This window comes from Onthophagus taurus, chromosome 7 (genome assembly GCF_036711975.1).
Source record: "Onthophagus taurus isolate NC chromosome 7, IU_Otau_3.0, whole genome shotgun sequence".
In the NCBI taxonomy this organism is placed as follows: domain Eukaryota; kingdom Metazoa; phylum Arthropoda; class Insecta; order Coleoptera; family Scarabaeidae; genus Onthophagus; species Onthophagus taurus.
In genome coordinates this window covers 5,482,849-5,508,736 of record NC_091972.1, presented here as the reverse complement: position 1 = coordinate 5,508,736, position 25,888 = coordinate 5,482,849, and the positions used below count along the sequence as shown (strand labels likewise).

The 25,888-nt window shown below is 36.9% G+C and overlaps 1 protein-coding gene across 8 annotated transcripts in view; it reads left to right on the top strand.

Moving 5' to 3' along the window:
• Nucleotides 1–25,888, top strand: part of LOC111429151 (no long nerve cord) — a 128,959-nt gene that overhangs the window by 61,862 nt on the left and 41,209 nt on the right. For all 8 annotated transcript variants that reach the window (XM_023064985.2, XM_071197305.1, XM_023064987.2 and 5 more), the window contains one exon: nt 9,400–9,508. In XM_023064985.2, coding sequence (XP_022920753.1) covers nt 9,479–9,508 — 30 coding nt within the window. In that variant the 5' untranslated portion in view covers nt 9,400–9,478. The remainder of the gene's footprint in view (nt 1–9,399; nt 9,509–25,888) is intronic.

The following is a 25,888-nucleotide window of genomic DNA, read 5'->3' as shown; positions in this document are numbered from 1 at the left end:
TAAGGACGAGACAATATTGAGAGAAGATTTTTATTTTTTTTTAAATTTAATTAACTGTCTCTGCATTATACCTACATGGTGGAGCAGTGAGGAGGACAATTTATACATTTCCTTTATGATGTTAAGACTTACTTAAAAGTTGTCTTTACTTAATGTGTCTTTACTGTAATAGCTAGAAAAAAAAACATTTTGTACCATTTTTCCATGCACATTTTTTTTGTTTTAACTTGAATCACAATACTCTATCAAATAGGTTAATGCATAAAGAATTCGTATTTCTACAGTAAACAAAAGGCTACTAGGGATGATGGCTAAACCTTGTACACGCAAATCTGGGTCCTTATCCGTCCGTAACAGTCGATGAATATTTGATCATTCGATCCAGTGGCAGCCATCTAGGCGTCACGGCTGCCATGACATTGATATCTACTGTCTGACGGTAGCGAACTTCACCCTCGGGGTTAAAGGACAGATTCCCTGTAATGGGTTCGTGATTTTAACCTCACACTCTTGGGACTTTCTGCTGTCAGAACGGCAAATTCGGGAATACCTTTCCACCCTTTTCCTAATCATTTTATTTTACTAAAAAGGAATAAAATAAACATCATGAAATGTGGTGTAAACGCGGAAATGTAGAGTGGGCGAAAATTTATCGTGTATCTTGTCTAGTTGTAATAACAAACATTCCTCGTGGGAAAGGGTTAACGTATGCGCTCTTTCTGCTGTGTTTTCATTAAAACTAAGATTACGTGTACAATGTGACCCCTTAGGAATGGTGAACGACGCCCACAAGAACATATTGTTATATCTAACAATTTATCTAAACTTTTAACGTACCTAAAAATTATTTAGACTAAAAATTGAAACTTAACCATACATTATTGAAACGAAGTTACTTCGGAAACGTTCACCCCATTGTCCAATTAAACCGAAATTGCGGGGTTGCTTTTGCGGATTACCAGGAACAATAAAATCTCTGTCCGATAAGCTCGGGGATAAACAGCGTTTGCTGTCGTCATATTTGAACAACGAAGTCATTTCGGCGCGTTCGAGCCTTAATTTGAACGATAGCGCTTTGATGACGAGCATGCTGCGCGGCTGTTTCAGCTGTCATCTGCACGAACTATAATTTCTGCGCGTATTTGATTCGACCCCGCGTGCTTCAAACTTCACGTTTCTAGTTAATTCGAAGCTTTGCCAACGTTTATTTAATCGTCGCATTTAATTTACAACATTCATGTTATTAAAACCCGGTTTAATCGCAATTTTGTTTTTAATAAAAATCGTATGAAGGGAATTAAAAGTTTAAAAAATTCATTTAACGAGAATGTAAAAGTAGACGTTAGTTATTAACTCTGTGGGGATTAAAATCGCATTAAACCAGGTATTAATAATTAGAAATCGAAAAATGTGATGGCAGATGGTGTAGTTTATAGTCTATTTTTTTATAGTTTTTTTTTTAAGTTTCCAAGTAAGAGAAAGTATCGATTTTTAAATTCAACAAAACATTCTTCTATAGAAATGTACTTCTACATAAATCAAATAACGTCAAAACAAATCGCCGACACGATTAGCAAATCTATTATCGAAGCCAGCAGCGGCATATGGTTTGAAAACGGAAACTTGGAGCGCCGTTTCTCCTTTACATCGTACAAAATGATCATCGATCCGCCGACCGTGGAAAACACGAAAACACACTGATATCGAATCCCAGCGGCCTTCGTTCTCCCGGTTGTAATTTCGGCAGAACGGGCGCTACTTTTCATAAAAACCCATCAATCACGAAGCTTTTTGTTTCACGTGGCGTCGTCTGTGGACGGAGGCCGAAGGTACATTAAAGCGGTACTAGGGCTCAGTTTGCTCCGGATGTGGTTTTTCCGGTTTTTCCAACAGCCGCTTGTCCAACACGGTTCATCCTCTCCTAATTAATTATTTCTATGGTGTCGTTGAGCGAACGCGTTTAATCCAAGCTCCGGGCTTTAGACGTCCACTCACGAAAAACTTCCTAACGAGTTTTTTACGAGTTTGTTTGTTTCCGCTACATAGTCCATTATGCATCCCAAGAAGAATTCTTAATTAACATCTAAATGATATTAAGTCTAAAATTAGATAATTTTTATATTGGTAAATTCGCGTGATTAAATAAACCTATCGTCGGCCCGAATCCAAACCATCAAACAACTTACCCTCCCTTCTAATAAAACTAATTAACTAAGTAGGGAACTTACCTTTAGAAACTAGCTCACTCGCAGACTAACTCAATTACGACAGCCTGTTTACTTCGGTTGAATCTAAATTAGAACTGAGTAGTTTGTCAAAAATTGATAAAACTAAAAATTCATCTGACTTTATTAAAATTGCCTTCACGAATCCAATCTGAGAAATCACTGCATTTTCACGCCCCCTTACGAGGGGGATAATAAAAAGAACGGGGTTATCGGTGTTTTCTCCCTCGCCACCATACATCATCCATCCTTGGTGCTTTCGGATGAGACCGCGATGCGGGTGGAGGAGATTTGTCATGTTATCGGTAGACACCAGTGACACCTGGTCTTCGACTAGAATACTAACAAGATCCGGAACTGAAACTCTGCCAGACACGTAGATACGGATAGTTGAAAAAATAAAACTAGGACGTTGATCAATTGCACTTCAAGGTATTTGTTATGCAATTTCAGAAAGAAGACGTATTGTTTTTAAACTAAGTTAACATTCCTAAATGTATCTTAACATAATATAAGAGTTGTTTTGATGATTCAGATAATGTTAAAAGATATATCAAAAGTTGTATTTAGAATTCATTTTTTTTGCCAAAATCCAAAATAAATATATTTCCATAAAAACCAGGGCATACCTACTTACTTTGTATCAGATAAAATGCAACACGTCAATATAATTTAACATTACAGTAAAATCTCGATATAACGGATCAATACGGGGAAGGCAGTGTCCGTTATGGCTCAATAAAAATATACAATAATTAAGGGCTGAATAACAAACAAAACTAGACTAACACTAGCACTAAAACTAATACTAGACCTAGAACTAGAAACATTCCGTTTTAGCTGTACGTTTCTTAAGACGGCTAAACTCGAATGCGTCCAGTTCTAGGTCTTGTCTTAGCTCTAGTTTTGCACTAACACTATCATTAGAACTAACACAAGACGAAGAACTAGAATCATTCGGATTTAGCCGCCTGGAGAGACGTGCGGCTAAACTCGAATGTTTTCTAGTTCTAGGGTTAGTTCTAGTTTTGCACTAACACTGATATTAAAACTAACATAAGACCTAGAACTGGAATCATTCGGGTTTAACCGTCTTGAAAGACGCACGGCTAAACCCGAATGTTTCTAGTTCTAGGTCTAGTGTTAGTTCTAGTTTTACACTAGCACTATTGCTAGAACTAACACAAGACCTAGAACTAGAATCATTCGGGTTTAGCCGTCTTGACAGACGTGCGGCTAAATCCGAATGTTTCTAGTTTTAGCTGTTATTCAGTGCTAGATTGTTGTGCATTGCCACTAGAACTAATACAAGATCTAGAACTAGATACATTGGGGTTTAGCCGTCTTGAGAGACGTGCGGCTAAACTCGAATGTTTCTAGTTCTAGGTCAAATGTTAGTTTTAGTAACAGTGGTAAATAGTGCTAGTTAGCATAAGATATCACTATGTTGCATATTTTTATTGAACTAAAACTAGACCTAACACTAGAACTAACACAAGACCTAGAACTATAATCATTTGGGTTTAGCCACCTTGAAAGACGCAAGGCTAAACCTGAATATTTCTAATTCTAGGTCTAGTATTAATTTTAAGTTTAAATTGTTATTCAGCGTTAGATTCTGGTATATTTTTATTGACCGAAAAGTAGAAATGCCTGTACTATTAAGCTATGTGTTGCATTTTATGTAGCACAGAGCAAGTGCACAGTAGTTTCGTAACTATGGTTACTTTATTCATATATTGCGAGTTATATAAAATTTCCGGTCATATTTCCATAAGAGCAAAGGAGATGATAGACCCGTAACTCATCTCACATCAAAGAAACCACAACGAAGTCAAATTACAACTTCACCCACTTTCCCACTGACAACGGCTATTTTAGTAAATACTTTGACAACATAGCGAAGTGGTTAGATAGCCCTACATGTCGTAACGTGAACGCAAAATTCAAGGAGGTCGAGCATATCGTCTTTAAGTGCCAAATGTAACTAAGATTCCTAAAAAAAAACTAAAATGAAATGTTTCTAAGAACTTAATTGCTCAATTTGATAATTTAATTATTCCCTTTGTAATAAATATAATAAGCACTTAATCCACAAAAAGAAATCTTCGAAAAAAAAAAGACTTTTCTTTCCTTGTGCATCTTTTCTTTGCTCAAGTTCTTTGAAGATTCACCGGGCCTCTTACACAGAATTCCCATCGTTCTGTAAAGGGCAGGCGTTAAAAAGAAAAGTCGTGAGTAAACGCAGTCATAAGGCTGCATGCGGTGAAATTGAATTTCCTGCGAGGAAATTTCCAACTCGAAACAGGGTTATTCAAATTACTTTATGCCGCTCGTCGTCGTTGGTGCGCCTCGACGCCCTTCCTCTTGTGTTTTCTGCCGGCGGATGTACACAATTTCTCTCTCTTACGCTTTCGCGGACTCGCATTCCTGAGCCCACCAACATAGATACGCAGAGAGAGGAAGATGGTCTGCCCTCGTAATTTGCAATCTCCCGCCGCGATGTAAACTTTTAAAGATTACAAGGTCTGTAAGCTGCTGTAGCTGCACCTACTTACTCTTTAAGTTAGCACTTTTGAACCAGATTTAAGAAAAACTTTACATTGACTTTTCCCCTAATGAAAAGTTTATGCAAAAAACCTTTTAAATTGGATTTAATTTATGTTGGTAGTAATAATAACGACTTTTGCTAATATTAAGTTATTATGAATTTATTAATATTTCGAAATGTTCCATTTATTCGAACAACAACTAAATATGCCATTGAAATCAATTCAAACTAAACACTGAATACACAACAACTACAGCAATTCTAGAATCTCACAACAACCTCCGACTCCAAACTTTTCCTTAAATATTTATAAGCAGTAATACTAAGGGCAAACCGCGCATAATTACCCGTTTCAAAGATTTGCATAGTAACGTGGAGGAAAAGAGAGCGTTTTCAAATCAAGTTAGAACCGATTGAGGGGGTTTACTCTCCCATAGGGAGATTGAAAAAGTTTTAGTCTCAGCCCACGAGACCAATCAAAAACTTTTAATTCGATACTGCGACAATGAACGAGTCCGATAATAATTGAGGGGTGGTCGCATGTTGCATATTCTGATGGGGATAAAATACCTTAGTAGTATTTCGGATTGGTGAATCTTTCGGTGATCAATCACCGAGTTCGCTGTGCCCCTAAATTCCTAATTCATTGCGTCCGGGATGTCTTCTGGGTCTTCGGCCAATGTGCTCGGTGACAAATAGGGGCTTGGTTAACACATCGTGTTAGTCAAGGGCAATTTGGCACACAGTCCATTAAGTATAATCCTTTGTCAAGATAACTAAATATATTAACAGAGTCTAGAAATAGAAAATCAACATTAATATTAATTAAACTTTTATAAAATATCTTAACGTAAAACCCTATACACATCATATTTTACAATATACATTTTTGTGTAAAGTAAACAGGAACTTTATTAGGGCTCTTTGTGTTGGTAGTAAATCTTTGTGCTTCATATGCGTGCTTTTGTACCGTAAGGTATGGTAATTTATGCTACAGCACCGAGCACCTTTGACCTAAAAGGTTATGATCAATTTTTCACGAACCTGACACAGAACTCGACTTGCAAATGCAGAAAGCAAGACCACGTTAATTGGGAATTAGCTTTTAGTTACGTTCGTTTTATTTTTCACCATTTAATTTTATTCTTCGGCTTCTCAAGAAAGCTCCTCCATCTATCATACCGTATAAAACCAATTTGCAGTTGCAGCAAGTTTAAAATTAAAAACGACGTTTCGTTTTATTCGGTTAAAATTAAAGTTTTATACTACTTTAAGTGCAATTGTACACGTATATCTTCTCGCCGAACGGGAAAGCCCGAGATAAACGCTTTAAATAATTTAAGGAAAAATCGCCCCGACTCAGTACAACCACCTCCGTTCGTGCGAGCAGTTTAATCCCAAACACATAGGTGCGCTTCCCGTTTTCCACGTTCATTATAAAACTTCGTAATTTATTCAAGCAAAGCCTAATTCCAGTAATAGAATTTTCGATAAGGTTCCTCTTTCTTGTGTCCAGCCTGTTTTACACTATCGTAAACGTATATAGAGGTTACACGTCTATAGTAGAGATTAAACGTACACAGAGGTTAAAGATCACCTCAATTTTCCACAAAAATTTTGCGATGCAAGTTATAATTAAAATTACATTTACTAAAGTATACATTTACGTCTATTACAGTCTTGTGGTCGAAATAATGAAACTTCACGTATTGAAATTGGGATGTTAATTAATCTAATTAATATTCTAAACTAATTAGTGGCCAATTTTAGTTAGCTAAATTCTACGAGCTTACAAATAATATTTAATTAAACAGGAGTATCTATTTAGAGATTAAATTAAATTTTAGGCAATACCTATTTGATAAAATATGATAAATATGATATGTATAAATCAAGGACTGTTCTAGTTTTAATTGGTATTCAGCACTAGATTATTCTATATTTTTATTGAACTAAAACTTGAACTAACACTAGACCTAGAACTAGAAAAATTCGGGTTTAGCCGTCTTCAGCGACGTGCGGCTAAACCCGAATGATTTTAGTTCTTGGTCTTGTGTTAGTTCTAATGACAGTGTGTTAGTGCAAAACTAGAACTAACACTAGACCTAAAACTAGAAACATTGGGGTTTAGCCACCCGTCTCTCAAAACGGCTAAACCCGAATGATTGTAGTTCTAGTGACTGTGCTAGGAAAACCTAGAAGGGACAACTGTCGGCAAAGGGGATCAAGGCACTTTTCCAGCAGCCCTTTTTGCCAGCCTATCGGCGTGCTTATTCCCCGAGTGAGTCGAGTGTCCCTTTATCCACTGCAGTGTGACACTGTTTAGTGTTGCCGCCTCTTGAAGCGCCAAATGATAACCCATAATCAGCGCAGAGATAAATTTATCCTTGCTTAGAGCTATAACAGATTGTCTACTGTCGGTAAAGATTGTAAAGATCTTACCTCTGTAATTGGAGCTGACAATGTAGTCAGCAGCAAATTTTATAGCGACTAATTCCGCCTGCTTGACGGTGATGCGTTGTCCAAGTTATATGAAGAGATGGAGCTGTAAGTCGTTAGAAAATACTTCCGCTCCTGCACCAGTCCGTCTACACGAACCATCAGTGTAGATTTTAAGAGGGTTATTTTCATCTACTTCTGTGGAACCACAATGGGTGAGGTATTTTCTTGAAAAGGTGAATTTATCCGGTATATAGTCCGTGCAGCATTCCAATAGAGGTGTGTTTGTCAACGCCTCCCTCCAAAGTGCTGCACTTCCTCCGGTTTCCTCTCCCTTGAAAAGTCCTACTTCCCGTAGTCGCAACATGGTAATCAGCGCCACCTCCTGAATATATAAATGTAGAGGTGGCAAGTTTAACATGTTTTCCATGGCCGCAGTGGGGGTCCTCATGGCACCGGTAACATACATACACGCAAGTCTCTGTATTCTATTTAGTGCGGTAGTGGCGGTAACCTGTAAGGTTTTAGACCACCATACTACTGCACCATAAGTGAGCATAGGTCGTATCACAGCCGTATAGACCCAGAGGGCAGATTTGGGTGACAAACCCCATGTCTTCTCAATCGCCCTTCGGCACTGGCCAAATGCGACACTAGCTTTCTTTACTCTATTATCTAGGTGTGACTTCCACGATAGTTTGGTCCTCTTTAGACAAACTCAGTGGGCATTTTCCGAACAAGGGCAATCGACTTTTTCCCTTATATTTTCACCTACTTCTCGGGCCCATATCTTCGTTATCTAGACAGATAGCGAAAAATTAAGCACATGGTTGGAAAGCTTGGTCTTTTCTCTATCTTAAACCGAGTCCACCGATATGTTGATAATAAGAGCAAAAAAAATAAGAAACGTTGCACTGCATTCAAATTACCTCAAAGTTACCAAACTTCACGGCCTTGTACAGCCGTTATCAGATGGAAATTTGACAAACGGTTTACACATCGAAAAGAGCTGACCTTGGACTATCTTATTCCGAGTTTTCTTATTCCGCCAATATCTATCAGCGTCTGTAAGAAAAACGCACCTGAAAAAGCTCCTAGCGATGAAAACACGCAAATATTTCTTGCACTAATAACTTTCCTATTTGACAGGGAGAAAACTCTACAACTATATTCAGTTTATGGGAAATTTCCTGCTCTTTCCACTGGTGTATGACACACCGTGATCTCACGTTTGCACAATTCTTTTTTCTGATTAAGAATTACCTAAACCACGAATTGTTGCAGCGGCTAAACCACGCTTGGGTCAATAACTCTCTTATCTCACGGAGAGAAAACTCTAGAACTATATTCATCTGGGAAATTGTAATATGGGAAATTTTCTGCTCTTTCTAACGGTGTATGACACACTTCAATCACGCGTTTGCACAAACAGTTTCTTTGCTAAAATTTACCTAAAACCACAAATTTTCACCGCGATTAAACCATGTTGGGGTGAACAACTTTCTTTTTTTTGAACAGGGAGAAAACTCTAAGACTATGTTCGTCTCATGGGAAATTTTCTGATTTTTCTAACGGTGTGCGACGCACGTTGCTTACGCGTTTTTTAAATTGATAAACTGAGTTAAAATGCAAAGGTTGAAATAACAATTATTGAAAACACAACTCGAGTCTAAAATCGCTCAAAATCTTCTAGATTCGGATAAAATAAGTGTAACATGAAATAATCTTTCCATTTTGAACAGTTTAAGATGTTTCTAAACGTAAAACTAAAATTGGAACTAACACTATCACTAGAACTAACACTAGACCTAGAACTAGAAACTTTCGGGTTTAGCCGCACCTCTGTCAAGACGGCTAAACCCGAATGATTCTAGTTCTTCGTGCAAAACTAGAGCTAACACTAAATCTAGAAGAAACTAGAAACATTCGAGTTTAGCCGCACGTCTCGAACTTGTTTTCTGAACAAGGTATATTTCTAGATAACGAAGATATGGGCCCGAGAAATAGGTGGAAATATAAGGGAAAAAGTTTGTTGCTGAGCGGTTTGTTGCTATCGTGTCGCCGGTATATCGATGTTTTATAGTATTTTAGTAAAAATTCATGTTTTTGTATTTAACTGTACAAGTTTTTGTATTCCTGTTTCTGTCAAAGTTTTAATTATGTTTCTGTTTGATTTAATTTCAGGGATGGTTTGTGAGTTACATTATTCTCACAATTAGTACCCGTTGGTTTCAAGGAAATTGTATTCGAAAGTAAACGGAAAATGCAGTTCGGAGTCATATCGTTCTTGATGGTAAGTTTATGAATCTTCCAGCAAACTTTACGTTGCCGTTACTTTGTTTGCCGTTTGTTTCGGGATAAAACTGGCGCAATTGTCGTGGAAAACGACACGGCAACGTTGAAATACGCGCACTCGCCGGCGGCGTTTAATTTCCTATTTCGGCGCTCTTACCTGTCAGCTTGCCCGTTCAATAAACCGCGCAACCAGTTTTAATTAAGCCTTCAACGGCGAGAGCGTCGTAAACAAATCCGGCGCAAGCGACGCCGTCGTTTTTACGACGCATTAGAATTTTCTTTTCTCTCGTTTCATCGCGTCACGCTTACGATAACGTTGCAGCCGTTTCGAAAACGACAACCAAAACCGTCGCCACTTTCTCTAATAATGTTACCAATAAAGCGCCCCTCGACGTCGTGATGGGAACGGGAAGACGACGCCGACTTACAAATTGGTCTGTAGAAATGGTTCGATATTTTCAAAATGGAATAAGACTTTTTTCCTCCTCTTATTGGAGAACGCATAAACCCGTCGCCGCTTAATGAAATTAGAAGACAACCGTAATAGCACCATTTACGAATTGCCTTAATAATGACTCGAGGTACGCGGAAATGCTGGCTAGAAAATAGATATTATCCTTGGGGCGTAAACATTCAATTAGGCCGAGACGGCTTTATACAAAATGAGCGACGGTTAAAACCGCTTAAACCATTACCTTGGCACAGGAGGAGTTTTCTAGGATGGAATATGTCCTTATTGGGGTGGAGTGTAAAGATACGATCAGCTATACACTTGGTTTTTGCTCGTCGAAAGCTTCTTTGCGGAGAGAGTTATTTAAATTTTATTACGTAATAGGTGTAGTTGTTTATTTAGAAATGGTGAGTCTTTTTGAAACTTAAATTGTACAACATCTAATAAGATAAAGATAAGATTACATAATTTCACATATCTACAGTGTGTCCCCGGATAGGTGAAACGACTCTTATAAAAGGTAAAAATTTTTCGATATTGATTGTTATTTTTTGGGGTTTAGCCCTGCTTGGTTAAAGACTAATTTTGAACATATTTTTAATTTTTAAAAAACCAGTGAGCCTTGACAGTGAAAGAAAAACTTTTTTTGTGGTAGGTAAAGTACCTTTTCTGTTTACAGTACGTGAAAGTGTTACTAAGAAGTTTTGTTCAGAATGAAAAACTATGACCATATACAAATTTTCGGAATGATCGGCCTACTTTGATAAAACTCATTGTTTATTATTTTCGTCAATAGTATTTTATTACGATGTTTTGTTGTTTTTTGTTCGGGAGAAATAAACAAAACGTTATTAAAATGTTCAAAACAAATTAAATGTTTATTCGCCTACAAAAAAACTACTTAAAATACTACTTTAGTACTCTCTCGGTTAAAGGAACAGCCGATACAATTTTATTGAGAAGTACCACTAAAAAAGGTTCTTAGCAACTTTTAGTCGACCAAAAATATTGACGTGAACTCGTCGAACGTCTGCTCATCAACTCCTCGTTTTATATAAAAAATACAACAGAAAAGGAAAGTGGAAAAGGAAAGGAAAACATAATAAAAAAATCACACTTAATTGTGACAAATTATTGAATTATTAATAAAATAATAATGATAATGTTTATTCAACGAAATGAAAACATACAATAATAACCACGGTAGTTTGAAGTTATAACAAATTATAACTTCAGACTACATGTAACTCTCTATCAAATCACCTCCTAAATTTGCGCATTTTTCGATACGTTTTCGGAATGCTCCAAAAGTTGCCTGTACATGCTCTCTAGGAAGTGATCGAACTGCCTGTGTTATTCTATTTTTTAGTATTTCGATATCATTCGGAATGTGTTCTTGGTAAACTATTTGTTTTACTCTTCCCCAAACAAAAAATTCATTATTGTGAGATCTGGAGATCTGACCGGCCAAGATATCTCGCTCATTCTCCCAAACCATCTTTCGCCAAATTGATTATTTAGCCAATTAGTAATCATTTTTGTTGAATGGGCAGGGCAGCCATCATGTTGAAAGAAATGAGTCTGTCGAACATCTAATGGAAGTTCATCAACAAACCTTGTCAGAATTTGTAAATAAGTTTGTTGGTTTAATGTTCCTTCAATAAAGAACGGTCCAATTATTCCTAGTTTGTATGACACGGCACACCACACATTAACTTTTTTAAATCACTGCCTGTTTGCATTAATTACATAATGGGGATTGTCTCTGCTCCAATACCGACAGTTTTGGGAAGAAGGAATACCATTTGTGGTAAAAGTACATTCATCAGAAAAAATTATTAGTTTATGAAAACGTCTGTTTTCTAAAATTAATTCCCCCAAAGATAAACAGAAATGCAATCGCTTTGCGTCGTCACCTTCCTCCAAAGTGTGGCAAAATTTGGCTTTGTACGGATAAATTCTGTTTGCTTTATAAATTCTTTGTAAATGTGTTTTACTTATGTTTGTATTTATGCTTCGATTTCTTAGAGACATGGTAGGAAATGCATCCGTTGAATGTAAAGCAACTAAAGTACCTGTATCAGTTTCACCATAATTTTTTTTTCTTTTTTCTTATAGTGAACACTTCCTGTTGTACCAAATCTTTTGATTAAACGCCAACAAGTACTTTTGCTAATTCCACTGTTTGGAAATTTTTCATTAAATAGAGTAATAATCATATTCATTGATTTTTCCCCGGTTCCATAACACTGAATCACATAAACTTTTTCGTCTAATGTTACATTATATTCAAAACACACATTAAGTATACTAAATTACACTTTGACAGATTAACATAAACACGAAAGCAATTTTGTTTTTCCATGGCAGTCTTTGTTAGAAATAAAATTGTTTGATATGGATTTTTATCAAAGTAGGCCGATCATTCCGAAAATTTGCATATGGCCATAGTTTTTCATTCTAAACAAAACTGCTTAGTAACACTTTCACGTACTGTAAACAGAAAAGGTACTTTACCTACCACAAAAAATGTTTTTCTTTCACTGTCAAGGCTCACTTGTTTTTTCAAAATTAAAAATATGTTCAAAATTAGTCTTTAACCAAGCAGGGCTAAACCCCAAAAAATGACAATCAATATCGAAAAATTTTTACCTTTTATAAGAGTCGTTTCACCTATCCGGGGACACACTGTATAGGTAAGAAAATATCAAAGGGACTGTTACACTAAATGTAAAGTATATGCAAAGTTTTCTAAGAAAAAATAATTTTACAGAGGAGCCATCATGGTGATTAAATTTTTAAAGACGTCGCACTAATTAAAACCGATGGCTGTAATCTGACCGTCAGGCAAACGAGGTGCCCTATAAAATCGCCGTTGACCCCCCTTGGAGGGGCTCCCTAACTGTGGGGGCTGATGACGTGGTTTAATTTCATCGTCGTCGGGGCCACGGCTCCTATTTTAACGTGCTCCTTTCCGCGAATTTTATCGTTGGCAATTAAAAACACTCGGTTTCGCTACCATCTCACTTACAGTTGTCGGCCAGTTGCGATATTTTCGCTATACGTACCAGATGCTATTGACTTTAGGGAGGTTCGACCACTCTATTGCCATTACTAGACAGTTCCAATAGCAGGATTTTTAATTAAAAAGAATTACTCTTTCACGATTTATTTCTCTATATCATTTTTATAAACAGGTTAATTGATTGATTTGTTTAATAAAAGAATTAAAATTGTTTTAAATCTCTTCAACGTTTTGAAGGTAATTTATCAATTTATGGTTTGTTTTCCACTTGTGGGGAAAACCTCTTAAGTTGTCTCATCGTGAATGCAATTAGGAAATAACGTCGGCTGTATAGGCACTTAACTATAGCAAAAGGACGTGTGGCACATTTCGCTCCGACCTCGAGAAAGGGGGCCAACCGTATAAAATACATGAAATTGAAAGCGCCGGGAAAGACCGTAAGCCCTCACGGCACAAAGGGCGGGTTTATGCCGCCGCAGGAATTCACAAATTCCCGAGACTGGATCCCGGTTTAACGCTTTCACAGAGGAGTAGTCGCATCTCGCACTATGCAGACGAACCTTTTATTATTAGCAAAATATAGTATATAGAGTTAGAACGTATTGTTAAAAATTGACGATAATTGTTAAAAGATAAATTTAGATTCACATCGAATGATTAATGAACGTATGTGCAAGCACCAATTCACGCGTGTTAAGAGCCAATCGATTACCGGGTTGTTTACCAGGCCGTCAGAGGCCAAAAGTAAACATTTCCCGTGTAATTATCATTAGAAGTTGGAGCTAATGCGGTGGAAAATAAACAGTTCACTGAGCCGCGGTACGCGTTACATGCGTAAAAATTCACTACCATTACCGCTACCGCTACAGAACGATAATTTCCCCCATATCAGCGTCTATTTACTGCGGTCAAATTTGACGTCAACATGTTGTTGTTTCACACATTATTATAGGACATCAGTTGTATGTTATTTGTTTGCGCGATGTATACTCAAATAAATCAAAAGAAAGGGTCGGTTGAAAGTGTACAGTTTTCCGGGGCGAAAATATGATATAAGCTCACGAAAGAGATTGCTTTTGAGAAGAAGAGAAGACGGACGTGTAGAAAAGAAGGAGAGCACGCCGCGCTTCTTGCCTCCTGATGAAACACATAACTTCTGACAATGGGGCTCGGACACAATGAAATCATACGTTCGGATTCCGTACGTGGGATATCGGAGGAGCATTTCGTTTCCCATGGGATAGAAGGAGAAGTAAAGCCGAATCCCAGTTCACGGGATTTATATTAGTTGGTACGCCTGATACGGGATTTGAATATCGGTCCAACTCTGATTGAATATTTATTGTAGGATTCGACGGATCTAACTTTAGATTGGTAAATTATATACGAAAGCTTCATATTGGTGTATAACAAAAATTTTATTTTACATAATTAGGTTTTGTCAAAACGATTTTGTTACATGTAGCACTGTGTAAAGTATACCGCAACCAGAGCTTGATAATTCACTGAAAGTAGAGAATATAGTATATTGCTGAGTTTTCCTTTTTCCTTCGACCGTTAGCGTCGCAGTAACTGGCGACGTTTATTGTGGCGAGGGTTCTAATTAAAATTTTAACGATGTACTCCCTGAGCATATGTACATGCAGAAAAAAAGCGAAATTTTATTTTCTCTCGCTCCAATGAACATCCAACTTTGTGCTTAACTGAATAAACATAAAACCAAAATTCCGTACATACGTTTTAAAGTATTAAATTAGCAGTTTGTTTACAATTTTATTAATCCAATGTAATATTTTATTGTAACAAACAGAATTCTGTAAATATGCTCGAAATCATGCCAAAAATGCTTGAAACACGAAATAAGAATCAGTGGACTACGGATGCTGTTGTGTGTCCGAACAAATACAAAAAGGGAGCTCTGTGTAATCAATAAAAACCCGATAGGATTTTTGGAGGTATCCCGAGGTGTCTGCAAGTTCGTAGACGACACAGAAGCGGTGTGCATAACAAATACGTTTACAATACCCGTTCTAAATTCGAACTTTTTAGTGTCTTTGTTACTCCTCGATCGAGTAACAAAAACAACTTTCTTTTAATTTAATTTTTTAGGACTTTATACCAGGTGAAACCACTCGTTCTATTCAGACCACAACCACTAGTTTTTATGAAACTATCATAGACCATATCAGCAAAGAGAAAAAAAAATTATTATGCCCAATTATTTAGCAAATACATTGAGTGCGGGAAGTTAGCCCCCCATTTTTCGATTTTAAAATTTTTCATTGTTCTAGATTATTCTGGAGTTGTTCTACATTGTTCCAAAGCGGCAAATAGAAAAAATAAAAACTCGGCGGGAAAAACCAAAAACCGGGTTTTTGTACGGGTTTTTTCTAGTTATTGTTCTAGAAAATCAAAATTATGGGATACATCATTATGAAGTTATAACTAAAAATAAGTTTGGCTGCCAAAATGGCTAGTTGACCATAGTTTTTCTATTTTCAATTCCATATTACAAATATATACTTATTGTACCTAAAGCAATCTGGAGTAGCTAATATTTGCAGTACAACAACTCTATAAAGGACACTTTACTCTTTGAAAATTAAAGTTTTTGGAAGTTTCAGTCAGTAATTCTTGCGTCAGCGGTTTTAAGTTACACAACAACAATTAAAAAACATATAACGATCTAAAATAACTCAAACTTTGCTGATTCAAATTGTTCTAGGTGTTTTACGTTTAAACTAGGGAAAAAATGGAATTTACATGTTTTGCAATTTTTTGGTATAGATTTAACATTTTTTCCGCCATTTTTAAACAAGTTATGACGTCATCGCTATTTTTTTCAAGTAACAATCCCCCATTTTTATTATGGAATATAAAAGAGGATTTTTTTCTGAATTTGGTACCGCCAAAATTAATATTAGCTACATAACAAAATTTTCGAGAAATATTGTCTTAAAGTTTCATGATTTCCCATTCATTGGAGGTAGAAAAATAGCAGTAGCCACACGTAACCATGGCAACCAGTTGTTTCAGATACTTTATTAAGGCCCACTTTTACCATCCTCCTGATAAACTATCTAGAGGATAGTTGCCATGGTTACGGCGGTTTTAAGCACCCTCATTGGCTAAGAGCTGGATTTATCTATCGGATACATTTATCAAGAGGTGGTAAAAGTGGGCCTGTGACAATGATTAATCTTTGATATCTGAAACTGTTGGTTGCCATGGTTAGCTACTACTATTTTGCTATTTCAATTGAATAGGGTGTGTTCAATAGGATTCAGGTCAGGACTTTCCACGTTCTTGCAAAAAGTTTCTGGTGATACCGGCAGTATGTGGCTTTGCATTGTCCTGCATTAGACTGAAATTTTGACCAACCCCATATGAAACAGGCACGACATGGTCCTCCAAGATGTTTTCGATGTAATTCATGGCATTTAGTCTACCAGGAACAACAACACAGTTGTGTTGTCTATACTGATTCCAGCTCAAACCATAACAGATCCCCGACCAAATCTATCCACTTCCTGTATAGTAGCGGCTGCGTAACGTTCACCAGGACGTCTATATACACGTAATCGACCGTCGCAACGAGTTAAACGAAATCTGGACTCGTCTGTAAACAGAACAGGCGTCCAGTGACGAAGTTGCCAATCTCTGTGGTCCAGTGCAAACCTCATTCGCGCTGCTTTGTGATGCTGCGTATGGCGTAGTGCGCGGACAGGTCTTCTAGGTTTCAAATTAGTATTTTTATTTATTGTTAATAAGCGACAAGAAAGCGACTGATATAACTGAATGACAAGTTCTGTTTGGATTGTTTTATTTAGGAGGAGTTTTGAAGTCAAGTAAATTTGGGTAAATTTCGAAGGACATCTATGATATAACTGGATGGAAATTGAGATGTTTCGTTTAGTAATGTTCAGAGATCGGATGCTGTTTCTCCTACATTACGACATTTGAGGTTTGATGATGCGTTGACAAGAGGTCGACAAATTAGCCCCTATAAGGGAAATTTTCGAGTTGTTTGTCAACAATTATAAGACAGCATTTACACCTTCTGATTTTCTCACAGTAGATGAAAAGTTAGAGGTATAGGTGGGGAAACAGCCAGATGGACTATTTGCAATAAGCAATTCTCCTAGATCTGTAGTGAAAATGCTGTGCAAACCTATTTATGACACTTGTAGAAATGTCACAACAAACAACTGGTTTACGAGTATGGATTTATTAGAAACTTTATGAAAAAATAAACTTACTTTATTGGGTACTATTAGAAAAAATACGAAAGAGTTACCACGCGAGTTTTTATCACCACCTAAACACCTGCCTTTCCATTCAAGTATATTTGAAAAACCGCTACTTTGGTTTATAGGATAAAGCATAACAAAATAATAGTATATTATTATATGAGCATATAATGAGGGCTATTATTCACGAAGGTTAAGTTTATGTCGCGAGCGTAGCGAGTGGCATAATTAACCTGAGTGAATAGTAGCTCATTATATGCGAGTAGAATACTATACTTTGTCCATGACTATTGAAATTGATTCCATAAATTAATTTTTTAAATAAATTTTTGAATAAAGGTTAAACGTCAATGTGACCCAAATTCAATGTTACCAACTGTAACCAACTTCACAACAATTTGTCAAAATTAAATGTCAGTTTTATAAAACGTCGTTTTCTTTACGAAAATTAATTAACTTATGCTTAAATCATACGAAAAAAGGAATTTGTTTAGGTTTTTTTAATGTCAAACATTTAGAAACTCCTAAAAAATTGAATTAAATTGACGTTTTTTGAACTTTTAACGTTTCAAATAATTATTATTAGTCTGATCAAGATGGCTACCCGTAGATAATGATTATTATTTGCCGCTATTATTCACTCCGTGAAAAATGACTACCATTTTGTTTTAGAAAACTCATTCATAAGGTATATATTATTAGGTAGTCGTGGACAAAACTATATTGTTGGTGTCAAGCCTTCATAATGATGGTAAAGTTGACAAAAATGGTCAAAATGATCAAAAAAGAATGCGAGAATTTGGCGATGTTTCGCCACAATGAAATCAAGATATCAATAATCAAACAATGAGGGAATGGAAAAAACTAACTCTAAAGACGGCAAAATCATGAAAAAGCTTACTTTAAGCTTACTTATAAAAATTCTAAATATAACATAAAATAATTATTTATGTACGTTTTATAAATGATCAATTGATATCACCAACATTCGAGGTAAAATTGAATTTAAGAGGAATTACAGACTTTCACAAATACTCCTATCAACAACAAGCCGGATAAAGAATCGAAAAACTCAAAACCAGGCGGACGAATTTCAAGACGAACATGCGAGCCACCTCAAAGACGACTACGCTCTTCAAACGGCTTAAAACATTATTCGCAGTGGGAACACCGCTACGAAATCGTAAAGTACTCTATTTTTATGAGGAACAGTCTGCCTCGACTAAACGGCGCAATAAAAACTGTCGCAAATTTCGAAGAAGGAAAATTAGAACGGGCTTGTAAAAGCGTTATTGCAACGTAGAAACGGTTACCTTCGGAGTTAATTGGGATTTGTAAAATGCATCCGGTAATATCTCCCGGAACATCTGCCCCAATTAAACGATGTTACATAAAGTCAACAAAGAAAGTAGGGAACGGGATTTGAGTTTAGGAAATACTTCGATGATTTAGCTAATTGCTCAAGTAATCTGTGTTAGTCTGGGGAATCCTGCCAAATGGGGTGGTAAAATTGCACCGAACGATCCGTCCTAGAACCCTACATAACTTCCACCCCCTTCCACCCGTTTGCATTTCTCCTACAGGATGAGAATCCGGTTCGAATTAATGGGAGGGACGGACGACGTCGGGAGCGTTGTACCATCACTAGAGTGGTGTATCCCGCAGGTCAGGCCTTGCTTCGACGGCAAAGTTCCTGCGAAGGACATGACCTGGTGCGGTCCCGTTTCCGACATTCAACAATCTAAAGCCGAAAGGTCTCATGGAACTTACACAGAAGCTGACAGTTGTGGATGGGGTCGCGTCGGAGACGAACTATTATAATTACAAGGGGACTTCATCAGCGATTGCGGTACAGCGAAGCTGCGATAATAACACCATTAATGTCGGCAGTACAAATGCTAGGATTTCTACTCTGTGAAACATTGCTGCGAAATATTTGTAATTGTACCCGCGGGAATGATAAATATTCTACGTGAACGTGCGTGTACATTGTTATATGAAATGGAAGTGTTGGTGCAAACTCGGCACCTCCACCAAAATAAAAATTATTAATAATTTCATTCTTATATATACTTTTTGAATGAAACTATAGCAAATATTTATTGGTTTTAATTGTTGTAAGTAATGAATAATGACGTCAACAAACAGAAAACACTATGTAAAAAATGTAATAATAATCTATTGTGTGGAGAGTATGGAATAGGACAAAGGGACTTCATTAAAATGCGCCACAATAGGTGCCAACTGTGGCGTCCGTAGATCTCGCACAAACACCGCACCACTGCCAACCTCACTAAAACAAACACGCAAACGCAAACAGAGAAAGGAGAGTAACGCAGTCAACGCGCAATTCATTTTCACTACCACGAACTGAGACTATTTTGCAAATGGGTTCTTGCATTAATTTTTTTACTTGCGTAATGAAATTCTTCCAAACAACAACAACACAAAAGTGTTAAATATGAAATCTCGCTAAGCCCCAAACAGATATACATAATTACTTAATTGCGTCCTATTTCTCGCCCACATCCTAATAATAATTTTAGTAATCTTAGGTAATTTTTAATAATAATAATCTGTTATAATAACTTTTAAGCTTTTAACACAACACGTAAAATGATTAGCGAGATCATAAAAGGGTATCTGTCCAATCTGTCTGGGTGTGATGGTGGCGTATTATTAAAAGCACCCGTCAAGGGGCCACTCGAAACCGAACCGAACCGCGGGGCGCGTCAAGAGGTGCTCTCGAGTCGATTTATGGACGTGCTAAAAACGGGGCCGCGACGCGGTGCCGCAACGACGACGCCATAAAACGTGCCGGTTTATTAAAAATCGTTATGTTGACACGGTCGTCGACGGGTTTAATATTTCGCACTGGGAGATGAGACGAAATACCCCCAGCCACTCGGCGGCATTGGTCCTCCTCTACCACCCCTAATTTGATGGGCAAAGTTTCGCTTTAATGTTACGACTTTTATTGAAGCCCCTCTCGGGTATCTTTTTTGGAATTTCACCATACCGTCGCGTCGGTATTTTATGAGGAATTGGGGATTTTTCTTTTTTTTTTACTTAACTAAAATCGGATATTTTTATAAAATTTATGTAAATTTTAAGAGCGACCCTTCATGTTTATGAAGATAGAACCTTAAAAATAAATCCACGGTATGGAATCATTTTGAAATATTACATTCTTTCTTTTTGGGGGTATTGCATGTGTTTAAAAATCTCGAAAATTAGACAAATTTAGTTTTTAACCTTAACACCAGGTAACCTTTTGAAATTTAATGATAAAAGAAAGTAAAGATACAAAATTACACAGTTTTGCAAAATGTATCATATAATTAAGCCGAGGTCGCTTGCGGCCGAGGCGCTACATCGATAGTATATTTATACAAAACTACACTGTTTTGAAGGATGTATTATTCAATTTAGCCGAGGTCGCTTGCGGCCGAGGCAGTGTACCCGACATCACATCGATGAAAACCAGGCCTGTTTTCCAGGATATATAAGGTAACTAAGCCGAGGTCGCTTGCGGCCGAGGCAGCGTATTGACATCATATCGATGAAAAGTGTGCTTGTTTTTAGGATATATAAGATAATTAAGCCGAGGTCGCTTGCGGCCGAGGCACTGCATCGACATTATATCGATGAAAAACGAGCCCGTTTTCCACGATATAATAAGTTAACTTAGCCGAGGTCGCTTGCGGCCGAGGCACTGCATCGACATTATATCGATGAAAAACGAGCCCGTTTTCCACGATATAATAAGTTAACTTAGCCGAGGTCGCTTGCGGCCGAGGCACTGCATCGACATTATATCGATGAAAAACGAGCCCGTTTTCCACGATATAATAAGTTAACTTAGCCGAGGTCGCTTGCGGCCGAGGCACTGCATCGACATTATATCGATGGAAAACGAGCCCGTTTTCCACGATATTTACGTAATTTATCTAGATAATGTGTATATAAAATATAAACGTAAACTTTTACTAGTTGATGTATACAATTACTAATGACGCCCAGTTAAAGCTTAAAGTACGTTTACTACACCGAGAGAAATATATTCTTGAACGGAGATTATTACTCTTGGCTCAAGCTTATCATATTTTTATATATCCACAAGAAGATCATTTTGTTGAGTGAAGAAAAACGACATATTCTCAAAGCAAGTATACAAATATTAATAAATATAGATAAATTTTATCTTCTGATGTATGTACAGGTGTCCCGTTAAGCGTACGGAGCGGCTGTATCTCAACAACGGTAAGGCCTAGAGGTTTGGGAAAAAAATCATTATAAGCAAAGTGGGCAAGAGAAATAGCTGGAAATTATTTTGAAGTTCGTAATTCGACCGCTAGGGGGCGTAACTGCCATAGAGAAACATAAAATTCCTGCTATCTCAGAAAGTTAGACGATGAGCTATAACTTTGACAACATCATTTAGTAGCTTGGATAATACCGCATCGCTTTTGTTTTGCAATATTTTTCATATCTGTCATAATAAGGGAGGGGGAGGCCAATGCGTTTTCAAATGTTTACATTTTAATATCTCCTGGACCATTCAACCGATTTGAATATTTTTGGTCTTGTTTGAAAGAGCATTTCATGCTCTTTTAAAAGATATTTTCAGTAAGACCGCTTGGTTTAAAACAAATAAGCTAGAGGGCGTTATCTGCAGCGGTTACATATTTTTGTGATTTTTGAAAAAAAGTTAAATGGAACGGTACTATTTACTTCACAGACCGTTAATCACCATAAAATTTGCTAAATATTAGTGAAAACCGCATCTCGATATCTGCATCCATTCTCAAATTATAAAAGAAAATGTTAAAAATTCGTATATCTTAATCGGATCAAGTTACCTTAGGAAACAAATAAGTGATAACAAAAATTTTAGTATCTAGAATCTTCCTCCACACTTTATCCAAGCTTAGAACTGCTTCAAAACTACTTTTGAGGCGTGTTGAAAAGCCAACGGATCAATGAAACATCAACAATGATAATAAAACAAAATAAACCGAAACACTTAGAATAACTTAAATTTTTGGCAAAAATAGCTCACTAATGTTCGAAATGTCTTACATAAACCTCGATGCATTTATTTAATCTAGTTTCGACGAAAAAAAAGCGCTGCTAAGTCTCTTCCCTGGACACGTTTTTACTGGTATTTAGTGTTTTGTCATATTTTCCCTGGTTATTGGTTTTTCTTGAAAAGTCAGGTCGTTTAGTCTACCCAATAGATAAAGGGGTGAAAGCAATGTGGGTTTTGCTCGAACCAAGAATGCATATTATGCAAGTTTACATCAGCTTGTGGACAGATGCTTCATGCATCCATAGCATTTGTGATAAAAGGTTTGGATTTGCCCAAATCATATTTAAAAGTCAATGGTAATATTTCAGTCTGTTATCATAATCGGTATCTGTTAAGGCCTGATGTAAAACAACGTGGTGGAGATATTATTCTCTTGAGAACTCTGATTTACGAATTCATAGAGACGTCTGAATGGGCTACACGTTGCCAGTTTTCCGTAATCTTAAAAACACTTCTAGAGAAAAATGTCTTTCTTTGTCGTAATTGCATTGCACATTTTTGCCATGCAGTTGCATCGTATTCGAAACATTGAAAATAAATCATCATACGCTCTATCATACGCTTCTGCGTTAGTAAATGACATGTTTACAGTTACCATGATAATGTGATTTGTTTTTCTCGATGAGGTAACTGGATCCGATTGATGGCACTCGAGTTTTTAACATTTTCTTCTATAACTCGAGAACGTTTGGCGATATCGAGATGCGGTTTTCACTAAAATTTAGCAAATTTTAAGGTGACTAAGGGTCTGTGAAGTAAATAGTATCGTTCCATTTAACTTTTCTTCAAAAATCACAAAAATATGTAATCGCTGCAGATAACGTCCTCTAGCTCATTTGTTTTAAAGCAGACGGTCTTACTGAAAATATCTTTAAAAAGAGCATAAAATGCTTTTTCAAACAACACCGAAAACATTCAAATCGGTTGAATGGTCTAGGAGATATTAAAATGTAAACATATGAAAACGCATTGGCCTCCCCCTCTCTTATTATGACAGATATGAGAAATATCGCAAAACAAAAGCGATGCGGTATTATCCAAGCTATTAAATGATGGTGTCAAAGTTATAGCTCATCGTCTAAGTTTCTGAGATAGCGGCAACTTTATGTTTCTCAATGGCAGTTACGCCCCCTAGCGGTCGAATTACGAACTTCAAAATAATTTCCAGCTATTTCTCTTGGTCACTTTGCTCATAAGGCTTTTTTTCCCAAACCTCTTGGCCTTACCGTTCTAGAGATACAGCCGCTCCGTACGCTTAACGGGACACCCTGTATATTAAAAATACCTTGCTGAATAAGAATCCACAAGTAACCACTGTGAGTTGAATACTGTGCTCCTGTCACATGGAAGGACTTGAAACATAATTCAATCGCATCAATTACCTTCTCGCATTTATATTTTATGTCATCAATGATCACATATGAAGCACAAATAGAATTCCACGCATTTCCTTCGAATAAAACGTATGGCTGAATAATTTTTTGGTCAGCATATAATCGTTGTTGGGCAATTATATTTTGTTCGATTTCTTCTGGATTCTGTAAAGATATTATACATAGTTAAATATATTAAAATATAACATTGTGATACCAAGTAAACATATTCAGATTAACATTATTTACCTTAACAAACAAATACAATGAATCAGCCACCTCTTTAGAACATAATTTTACTCGTCTGTTAATTCTGCCTCGTGGAGAAAGAACATACGGCAATAACATAAACTGAAGTCCCAATGCGATATCTAAAAAAACAGGTACATCACAAAACATTATAAATATATATATAGATACTTCAAGAGTATCTTATACTTGTTTCTAAGAAATACATTCAAGAATAAATTTTTCTTGATAGTCAACAATAATTTCCCTCAGTGTGGTTTGCGAAATTGTTTGGTGTGATACAAAAAATCAAAGATATTTAATTATTACCAGCTTCGGCATTCTAAAATCATCCTCAGGAAATACGTCAACTATTATTGTTGACTCGATTACATATTATAATTAAAAAATAATTGATGCAGGGTTTAAAAATAATATATTTATGTAGATTGGTGTAGATAAATAAGTTCATTCGCCTTGATGCGAAGAACACAAGAGAACCGGATAATACGGTTCCGATGAGCGTGAAAATAATCTCAATTTCGGACACGTAGTATTCTCGAATTAACGAAATCTCCATAAACCAACCGTCGGTGTCCGTGTCTGGAGTCGCGCATTTAAATTAAACTTAATTAGGAACGCGGCAGCGCGGTCCGCTGGATGCCTCGGCCGAAGCCCGTTCTATTTGCCAGGAAAACTTTTCATCTTCAAACAACAATCCCCATTCGTACCCCATGAATATTCAAATTAATCCTGACGTCGAATGCGGAAAAAGGCGAGAAGCGAAACGGGATGGAACACGACGCGCCATTAATCAAAATCGGTAATCCCGTTTCCGCGAAACTAGTAGCAGTAAATTTTGGGCAATGCACTCGTGAACCGATAGTCCGTAGTGCACAGACTTTGGTGGTTTGTAGGTGATGCTCCACACCTGCCCACGTGGATTTTGCCATCCCCCAATTCACATCGGCCCTAACCGCTCGGGGTCGGTTTTCGGCGCTACTCCGAATCGGCTTAATTAATCATCGCTGCCAAGAGGAAATCTCTCGGTTGAAACAGGTTCCGACGTCTCCGTCCGGCATCCAAGCAGATGGAGCCTCTCCGTGAACCTCTGTTGCATTGCCGTTGATTAATTAAATTTGTCCGGAAGGCTAAATTAAGGCATAAATCACCAAGATTTCGATAGGGACCGAAACTCGAAAGTTTACAGTCAGTTTTGTCATCAAACGGTCAACCGGACACTTTAACTATCTAAAGTATTTCTCTTACCCATTCATTACAATCAAAAAAAAAACCAATATCAATCTTGTTTACTTGTGATTAGAAATAAATCGAAAATACGCCCCCTCACAACATTTATTGGATCGTGTAATTTACGCGATATCGAATGCCGAACATCAATACAAGTCGCTCCGGCCTAAAGACGATCTATAATTAATTTTAATGAAATTCTAATTGCTCCCATTTACAATCGTGCGCCGATCGATTTGTAGTTCGTCCTTTGCATTTAACGACCGACGGACGCCGCTGGCATAAAATGTCGATGTGGGGCCCGATTCGCACGCGGACGCTGCGCCCCGCTGCTTTACAGTCTATTTAATGTGTCATTAAGCCGTGGACTCGGTTGCCTCGTTAGTGATCTGTGGTAAGACTACTTAAGATTGATTCAAAATAGTGTAAAATCAAAATTTCTTGGAATATTAATAAAATTGGATGGTAATCGTTTTCTATTTTAATAGATTTTCACAAAATAATTATTATAAATCTAAATAAATGAAAGAAATCTTTATAATGATATATTTAAAACTTTCATTACACATGAACGAATAGTATGAATCGAGCTTTGGTTGAGTAGGTTGGTAGCAATTGGCTACTTATTCGATCCGTTATTGGTTCGAGAAGTAATCGAGAACTTGTTTTTTTTTACCCTCTTCATTTCCTAGAGGAGAAAAAGTAACG